At 44.0% G+C, this 9,963-nt stretch overlaps 1 protein-coding gene across 1 annotated transcript; it reads left to right on the top strand.

Annotated features, from left to right (window-relative positions):
- Positions 1 to 1,025: 1,025 nt before the first annotated feature.
- SERLADRAFT_444856 (uncharacterized protein) lies at positions 1,026 to 3,885 on the top strand (the record flags this gene model as incomplete). Its single annotated transcript, XM_007313110.1, has 11 exons — positions 1,026 to 1,362; positions 1,442 to 1,552; positions 1,613 to 1,810; positions 1,883 to 2,043; positions 2,116 to 2,295; positions 2,369 to 2,457; positions 2,507 to 2,648; positions 2,706 to 2,993; positions 3,101 to 3,284; positions 3,352 to 3,553; positions 3,617 to 3,885. 11 exons carry the CDS (start codon positions 1,049 to 1,051, stop codon positions 3,734 to 3,736), a joined length of 1,989 nt encoding a protein of 662 aa, XP_007313172.1.
- Positions 3,886 to 9,963: the final 6,078 nt, after the last annotated feature.

Below are 9,963 nucleotides of genomic sequence, written 5' to 3'. Positions count from 1 at the left end.
TTACGCGTGTTAGGATCATACCTCATCACAAGGAACCGTATCCTTGTGATGAGGTACGATCCTGACTAAAGCATTTATTAATATCTCCAGGCACTGATGGGGCTTGGAGCTGGTTGGCGAGATGTCTACCACCAGTCCTTACCCATTGTGCTGGCTGGCTGGGAGTGTTACCCTGTCTCTGATCTGCAATATAAAGTGGTAATGATGGTTGAGAAAGCCTGTGAGGGCTATGAGAAGCAAAATAGCAAATGATACCTCTAGCCCTAGAGCCAGAGGTGTGATGGGAAAAGTGTCTGAGAACCAAGACATGGAACGAAAAGATAAGAACATAAGAAAATATAAATGGTCCTTACAGCATGTACTTCTTTGCTTGCTCAAAGGACTTCTTCAGAACCTCACGATATTGATATTTGCACCAACCCCAGTACTGAGATATGTTTTTAGATTGAAATAGCATCTTTACAAGCAATCAGAACTTACCATCTCAATTGGGTTGAGCTCACAGTGAAACTTTGGTAAGAAGATGCACTCGTGTCCTGCATCCTTGATAAACTTCTCAACCATTAACTGCTGGTCACAAAAGTCATCTTGCTTGCTAAGTAATTGTGCCATGCAGCAATCAGTGTTCTCTCATGGGCTGACTGGGAAAGCCGCTGCATGGGCTATACAAAAGCAGAAGTGACACCGGCAGGTGTCAGAGAGTGCCATGATGGCAATAGAGTCGTTACTGAACTGACCGACCCTCACACAAGGAGTTTAAAATATTACTGATTACGCCAAAATATTTGGCCACCCTAAAACGTCGTGGAAAAAATCTCGGAGCATTGTTTTTAGGCGTATTTTGCCATCCTGAGTATGAATCTGAGGTCAGTTTTCCGTGAAAATGTCCCGGTCCGCCACAACCTGAGTTTGGCTGTCCGGGACTGTATTGGTGCCGAGAACCTGAGGTGTGTTTTCTTGCCAAGCCTGCATCGCAACCTTTTTCATGTTTGGTCTGTCGCGGTCATGTCTCCAACACATAACCCATGGCCTCTTGCGTTTCCGTGGGATGGTAACCAGCGCGCCCCTCGTTAACCTGCGTCCATACCAAATATCCTGCATCGATGCCTGTACAAACGCTATCAAATCCGGCTCAAATCGCATAGGCGTTTCTCTTCCCACAGGAGCCGGAAAAACCACAGTATTCATCTTTCTCCTCTCCAAAATCCGCGCACCCTCTCCTCAAACGTCTAGGTCTCTCATCATTGTGAACAGCGTCGAGCTCGCACAGCAAGCAGCAGAACAAGCGAAGGCGCTATTTCCGCACTGGGACGTCGAGATTGAGCAGGGCGTGAAGTATAGGGCGTCTGGAATTGCTGATGTGTAAGTAGATTTCCTTCGTTTTGGGCTCGTTATCCTATGCGACTTATTAAATGGTATTCTGAAATGTGTTTACGTGAAGAACTGTCGCGACATATCAAACTCTACTCCAGCCTCATCGACTGGCAAAATTTGACCCTCACAATATAAAAGCAATCATTATTGACGAAGCCCATCATGCAGCTGCACCTTCGTGAGCTCTCCTCCGCATTTCTTCCTTCAGTCATCTGTTAATCTATCAATGATACGATAGTTACCGTCGAATCCTATCTCACTTTAACCCTGCAATCAAAAACCCTGACAGTACTTTCAAACCACCTGTCCTTCCTCACTCCGTTGCCATCCTCGGATTCTCAGCCACATTTAGTCGTCATGACGGTTTAGCCCTCGGCTCAGTATTTGAACGCATAGTCTACCACCGTGATTTTCTCGAGATGATCAAGGAACAGTGGTACGTCCTTGTCTGTCCTTATGTGTGATATGTAGTACATCAACCGTGAGTTGGTTTGACAATTTGGTAAAGGCTGTGTAATGTGCGCTTTACGACTGTACGCACGAACATCGACTTGAGAGATGTTACAGTAAACAGGAGAACGGGCGATTTCAACGCAGCGAGTTTGTGTAATTTTATCAACACCCCAACAGTGAACAACATCGTCGTGCAAACTTATCTCGATCGTGCACGTAAGTATATTTGCAGCGACTGCAAACGCGAATGTAGCTATCGTGTATTAATGAACTGACCCATGACATTAGAGGGCCGAAACACTACGCTCGTTTTTTGTGTTAATCTCGCACACGTACGGGAGCTTACGAGCACGTTTCGCTCCTACGGCATTGACGCACGATACCTGTATTCTGGCACACCCACTGCAGAACGTGCAGCTCTGATACAGTCCTTCAGGGAAGGAGAGTTCCCTGTTCTTGTTAACTGTGGTGCGATATCGTTTACGTTATCTCCTAAGCATATGCAGTATTGACAAGGTCTAATTTGTCACTTTCTGTGTAGCAATCTTAACAGAAGGTACGAATATCCCTTCAATCGACTGTGTCATTGTAGCCCGACCAACGCGGTCAAGGAACGTTTTTGCTCAGATGGTTAGTATTGTATGAATCGTATGAACGACCTGTTAATTACATCTCACAGATTGGTCGTGGTATGAGACAATGCCCTGACACCGGAAAAGTCGATTGTCGGATCATAGATTTCGTCGATAGCACCAGCCGCGTGGCAGGCGTAGTGTCAACGCCAACACTGTTCGGGCTTGATCCAGCAGAAATCGTGGATGGTGTTGTTTTTCGTTGTATGAATATCAACCGACAAAACTAATATGCTGTTGTTAAAGACGAAACCACCGAATCCTTAGAAGCCCGCACTTCCATCCCCTCCTCTCTTGCCACCTCTTCCTCGGATTCCCCGCCTCAACTGAGCAGCGGAGATGAGATCCCTGACCCTACTTCTGTTACTTACACCGATTATGATGATCCTTTCTCCCTGGTTGCACAGTCGTGTGGTGCGCCATGGATTAATAAGATGAGTGCGAACGCATGGGTAGGATGTGGAGCCGGTGTATATGTGCTAGAGTGCATGGGGAAAGGATTTATTAAAGTCATGCGTGTTGAAGGGGATGAGTGTAAGTCTCTTCCCTTCGTACCTTCATATCTAACTTTATTTATTTTTGGGATATCTGGATATATGCATAGTTACTCACGCATGCATCTTGCATCTTTATTTGTACAGCCGATCCCGAACATTACAAGGCAACTTATACTGAGTCCATCCCGATTCAGACTGCCATGGCTCTCAAATTATCGCCTTATTTACGCAGTAGGACGATTTTAACTGCCCAGGATCTATCTGGTGCGATTAGAGGGTGCGACACGTATGCTGTGCAAAAGGTTATTCGTGGACCTCTGGCTTTGGGGTATGTACAAGTAACAAACTTCTATGTGTCTTGGAGCATAATTTGACGATGTAAATTTTTGGCTTAGGCTGCTTCGTTCCGCGCAGTGGAGGAGGGCGCCTGCTAGCGACAGCCAGAAGCTTTTTATCCAGAAGAGGTGGACGAAGAAGTCCCGTATTGCGAACGACGACTTGGCGACAACTTTGGATTCAGATTCTGTTAAGCGGATAGATGGGCTGACGAAAGGCGAGGCTGCGAATATTATTACGCGGTTGAAGCATGGTGCTCAGGTGAGCTTTACTGGTGCCCCGGCCGATGATATCCTGACAGATGTATGAATTTCGACCTCGCAGGCTCGCTACGAAAAGAGAGCCAAAGCTGGAGAGAGGATGGCAAAGGCCCAAGATAAAGAGCTGAAGAGGAAGGCAAGAGAGGTTACGCAGGTGGGGCCACTGACGGAGTTATTATCATGATAGTGAGCATGCACGATGGCTTTTTTTGTGAGTTGAATAGTATATGCTGGAACTCCAGTAGCTATTGTAGTTTAATCAATAACGTAATAATCTGAGTAGGAACTTCATATTCTGGTGTTAAAACAAGAAATCCAATATATTACATATATATAATATTATTAACTTGCGAGCAAGGGATATCTAGCACACCCGTCTCCAAGCCTCTACACAGATAGTCAATAATCTTCGTTCCAAGCCTTTTGTGACCGGAGACTACGGTTTGTCTTGCGGGAAAGATTGAAATCTACAATGCGCCAATTATAATATCGATCGGTGTAAGGCAATTTCAGGCTTGGAAGGCCTGGCGGAAATTCTGGGGCCTTTAGTATGTTGGAAATACAGTCTGTAGGCAAGCGCTGTACGAGCCCGAAGACAGGATGTGGCGCGAGCAGATTAGGAAGGAGTTGTGATTGAGTTGGCCCGTGCGTTTTGATGGAGAAATTTTTACTTACATCTTTGCTTCCGTTTTTCTGGTGATTTATAAGTCTTCGTAGCAACCACACCCACCTCAGTATTTCCCCCCGAAAGCTGAGGTGAATATATACCTGGTTATATGTGTAGTTTAACTTTACTTACTCCTGTACCTAGCTCTTTGATTTGACTAGGTAGGACTCAAATATACCTCAGTCTTTCCCCCCGAAAGCTGAGCTCTTTGATTTGACTAGATTGTTTTAAGATAGTATGTGTGAGGAATCAATTTTTCTTATCACATTCCCATCATGTCATGGTCATCCGATTCATTCCCTGTCACTCCTCTTGCTCTTGGACTAGAGATTACAGCTGGCATTCTATTACTTGTATCCTTTTTCTTCTTATTCTCCATTCATACTCATATCCTATCGTACTTACAACGAAGGAGAACTGTTGTAGACCCTCGAGAATATATCCAAATGACATAGCAACGATCCAATGCTATGTCTGGGAATACTTCGGAGGGATATTGTCACTTTAATAATCTACTTTTACCAGGACGCCCCATCCTGGTATCCGCAACCTATTAGTCATATCCGCAACCTGTCCGCAACCTAGCTATTGTACCATGATTTTCTAAATACGTGAGGGTAAGATATGTGTCAGTCTTTACTTCTGGTCAAAAAAAAAGATATATATTAGAGGTTTTCACCATAATAGTACCAAAAGTCCAATTACACTCATGATCTCAAATGAACAGTCTGAGTGCCAAAAGGTCCAATTGAGATCATGGTCTCAAATGGACTATTTGTCACACTCAAACTGTCCGATTGAGATCAATGATTTCAAATGGACCTAGCTATTAGATCCTTGGATTACCACTCGTACTCAAAGGTTCAGACGGTTCAGACAGGGAAAGTTCAGACAGCAGAACCTCGCGACCGTATAATGGTCACATGACAGACGTATATGGGAAGCTATTCCCACGACCGAATCAGGATATAAGCCCGGGATCATGTGGCACAAACCAGGCAACAATACGGAGCCAAACAAAGACAAAAAAAATGAGATTTTCGCGATAACCACCAAGTCAAAGGGACGACAACTAGGACATATCCCCGGGATCATGTGACACGTCCCGGGCAACGATACAGAACCAAATAAAGCCAAAAAAAATGAGATTTTTGCGATGACGACCAAGTCAAAGGGGACAACAATACAAGGTCGAACGGAGCCAAACGAATGCAAAAAAAAACAAGTTTTTCACAATCATCACCAAGTCAAAGGGACGACAACCCACGACATACATGTGGCACATTCCGGGCAATAATACAGAGGCAAATAAAAACAAACAAATACGAAAAAAATGAGATATCCCCGGGATCATGTGACACATTCTAGGCCCAATACAGAGCCAAATAAAACCAAACAAAGACGAAAAAAATGAGATTTTTGCAATAAACCACCAAGTCAAAGGGACAAGTCACGACCACTACTCCAGCGATGATCAGGACAAGACATGGGCAAACAAATCCGAAAAAAAAACACAAGGTTTTTGCAAAAGTGACGACCACCCAGCCACATGTCAGTACAACGTATCAGGACACAACAAAGCAGGATTTTTGCAAAAAAAACGACCACCCAGCCGTCGAGTGAGTCATCAGAGACAACCAAGGGAACGAATAAGTCCAAACCACTGTCAGTGGGAAAGATGACAAGAGCGAACGTTCCCACCAGTCTGAGACAAGTTTACAAACACAAAACGAGTCAAAAAACGCGAAAATTCTCAGTCTCAAGATACAAGACTTGTGATAGGAAATACAAACGAATAGAGCGGTCGATAAATCCGAAAAAATAACGAGTATATCCCGTCCAAGCCCGGGATCAGTGTCAACAAAGCTCGGGTTTATAGGACACGAATCAAGGCAAAAAAAAGCAAAAACAAGACAAAAGAAAACAGGACTTTGACAAAAAAACCGGGGGGAAGTTGATCAAAGGCTCGTTAACTCAGTGTCATGGGAACGTAGAGACAAAGCCCCCCTTGGGGGGTTGGGGGGCCAGGTTAGCAGGTTAAGGGTAGGTCCCACACCAAGACAAAGGCCAAAAGAAAACAAGATTTTCGCGATCACCACCAAGTCAAAAGGACAACCACCCACGACCGACCGATATAGGACATATCCCCGGGATCATGTGAGACATTCTGGGCAATAATACAAAGCAAAATAAGGACAAACCAAGACAAAAAAAACGAGGTCTTCGCAATCAATCACCGAGTCAAGTCACTTTAATAATCTACTTTTACCAGGACGCCCCATCCTGGTATCCGCAACCTATTAGTCATATCCGCAACCTGTCCGCAACCTAGCTATTGTACCATGATTTTCTAAATACGTGAGGGTAAGATATGTGTCAGTCTTTACTTCTGGTCAAAAAAAAAGATATATATTAGAGGTTTTCACCATAATAGTACCAAAAGTCCAATTACACTCATGATCTCAAATGAACAGTCTGAGTGCCAAAAGGTCCAATTGAGATCATGGTCTCAAATGGACTATTTGTCACACTCAAACTGTCCGATTGAGATCAATGATTTCAAATGGACCTAGCTATTAGATCCTTGGATTACCACTCGTACTCAAAGGTTCAGACGGTTCAGACAGGGAAAGTTCAGACAGCAGAACCTCGCGACCGTATAATGGTCACATGACAGACGTATATGGGAAGCTATTCCCACGACCGAATCAGGATATAAGCCCGGGATCATGTGGCACAAACCAGGCAACAATACGGAGCCAAACAAAGACAAAAAAAATGAGATTTTCGCGATAACCACCAAGTCAAAGGGACGACAACTAGGACATATCCCCGGGATCATGTGACACGTCCCGGGCAACGATACAGAACCAAATAAAGCCAAAAAAAATGAGATTTTTGCGATGACGACCAAGTCAAAGGGGACAACAATACAAGGTCGAACGGAGCCAAACGAATGCAAAAAAAAACAAGTTTTTCACAATCATCACCAAGTCAAAGGGACGACAACCCACGACATACATGTGGCACATTCCGGGCAATAATACAGAGGCAAATAAAAACAAACAAATACGAAAAAAATGAGATATCCCCGGGATCATGTGACACATTCTAGGCCCAATACAGAGCCAAATAAAACCAAACAAAGACGAAAAAAATGAGATTTTTGCAATAAACCACCAAGTCAAAGGGACAAGTCACGACCACTACTCCAGCGATGATCAGGACAAGACATGGGCAAACAAATCCGAAAAAAAAACACAAGGTTTTTGCAAAAGTGACGACCACCCAGCCACATGTCAGTACAACGTATCAGGACACAACAAAGCAGGATTTTTGCAAAAAAAACGACCACCCAGCCGTCGAGTGAGTCATCAGAGACAACCAAGGGAACGAATAAGTCCAAACCACTGTCAGTGGGAAAGATGACAAGAGCGAACGTTCCCACCAGTCTGAGACAAGTTTACAAACACAAAACGAGTCAAAAAACGCGAAAATTCTCAGTCTCAAGATACAAGACTTGTGATAGGAAATACAAACGAATAGAGCGGTCGATAAATCCGAAAAAATAACGAGTATATCCCGTCCAAGCCCGGGATCAGTGTCAACAAAGCTCGGGTTTATAGGACACGAATCAAGGCAAAAAAAAGCAAAAACAAGACAAAAGAAAACAGGACTTTGACAAAAAAACCGGGGGGAAGTTGATCAAAGGCTCGTTAACTCAGTGTCATGGGAACGTAGAGACAAAGCCCCCCTTGGGGGGTTGGGGGGCCAGGTTAGCAGGTTAAGGGTAGGTCCCACACCAAGACAAAGGCCAAAAGAAAACAAGATTTTCGCGATCACCACCAAGTCAAAAGGACAACCACCCACGACCGACCGATATAGGACATATCCCCGGGATCATGTGAGACATTCTGGGCAATAATACAAAGCAAAATAAGGACAAACCAAGACAAAAAAAACGAGGTCTTCGCAATCAATCACCGAGTCAAGTCACTTTAATAATCTACTTTTACCAGGACGCCCCATCCTGGTATCCGCAACCTATTAGTCATATCCGCAACCTGTCCGCAACCTAGCTATTGTACCATGATTTTCTAAATACGTGAGGGTAAGATATGTGTCAGTCTTTACTTCTGGTCAAAAAAAAAGATATATATTAGAGGTTTTCACCATAATAGTACCAAAAGTCCAATTACACTCATGATCTCAAATGAACAGTCTGAGTGCCAAAAGGTCCAATTGAGATCATGGTCTCAAATGGACTATTTGTCACACTCAAACTGTCCGATTGAGATCAATGATTTCAAATGGACCTAGCTATTAGATCCTTGGATTACCACTCGTACTCAAAGGTTCAGACGGTTCAGACAGGGAAAGTTCAGACAGCAGAACCTCGCGACCGTATAATGGTCACATGACAGACGTATATGGGAAGCTATTCCCACGACCGAATCAGGATATAAGCCCGGGATCATGTGGCACAAACCAGGCAACAATACGGAGCCAAACAAAGACAAAAAAAATGAGATTTTCGCGATAACCACCAAGTCAAAGGGACGACAACTAGGACATATCCCCGGGATCATGTGACACGTCCCGGGCAACGATACAGAACCAAATAAAGCCAAAAAAAATGAGATTTTTGCGATGACGACCAAGTCAAAGGGGACAACAATACAAGGTCGAACGGAGCCAAACGAATGCAAAAAAAAACAAGTTTTTCACAATCATCACCAAGTCAAAGGGACGACAACCCACGACATACATGTGGCACATTCCGGGCAATAATACAGAGGCAAATAAAAACAAACAAATACGAAAAAAATGAGATATCCCCGGGATCATGTGACACATTCTAGGCCCAATACAGAGCCAAATAAAACCAAACAAAGACGAAAAAAATGAGATTTTTGCAATAAACCACCAAGTCAAAGGGACAAGTCACGACCACTACTCCAGCGATGATCAGGACAAGACATGGGCAAACAAATCCGAAAAAAAAACACAAGGTTTTTGCAAAAGTGACGACCACCCAGCCACATGTCAGTACAACGTATCAGGACACAACAAAGCAGGATTTTTGCAAAAAAAACGACCACCCAGCCGTCGAGTGAGTCATCAGAGACAACCAAGGGAACGAATAAGTCCAAACCACTGTCAGTGGGAAAGATGACAAGAGCGAACGTTCCCACCAGTCTGAGACAAGTTTACAAACACAAAACGAGTCAAAAAACGCGAAAATTCTCAGTCTCAAGATACAAGACTTGTGATAGGAAATACAAACGAATAGAGCGGTCGATAAATCCGAAAAAATAACGAGTATATCCCGTCCAAGCCCGGGATCAGTGTCAACAAAGCTCGGGTTTATAGGACACGAATCAAGGCAAAAAAAAGCAAAAACAAGACAAAAGAAAACAGGACTTTGACAAAAAAACCGGGGGGAAGTTGATCAAAGGCTCGTTAACTCAGTGTCATGGGAACGTAGAGACAAAGCCCCCCTTGGGGGGTTGGGGGGCCAGGTTAGCAGGTTAAGGGTAGGTCCCACACCAAGACAAAGGCCAAAAGAAAACAAGATTTTCGCGATCACCACCAAGTCAAAACCCAGCTCCCCCTCAAGTGTCGATATAGAACATATCCCCCGAATCATGTCAGACATTCAGATGAAGACTATATTATGGAAAGAGGACAAACCAATACAATAAAAATGAGGTCTTCGCAACAATAACCAAGTCATCTCAAAC

The sequence above is a fragment of the Serpula lacrymans genome (assembly GCF_000218685.1).
Source record: "Serpula lacrymans var. lacrymans S7.9 unplaced genomic scaffold SERLAscaffold_2, whole genome shotgun sequence".
Taxonomy (NCBI): Eukaryota; Fungi; Basidiomycota; class Agaricomycetes; order Boletales; family Serpulaceae; genus Serpula; species Serpula lacrymans.
This window is presented reverse-complemented; position numbering and strand designations above follow the sequence as displayed.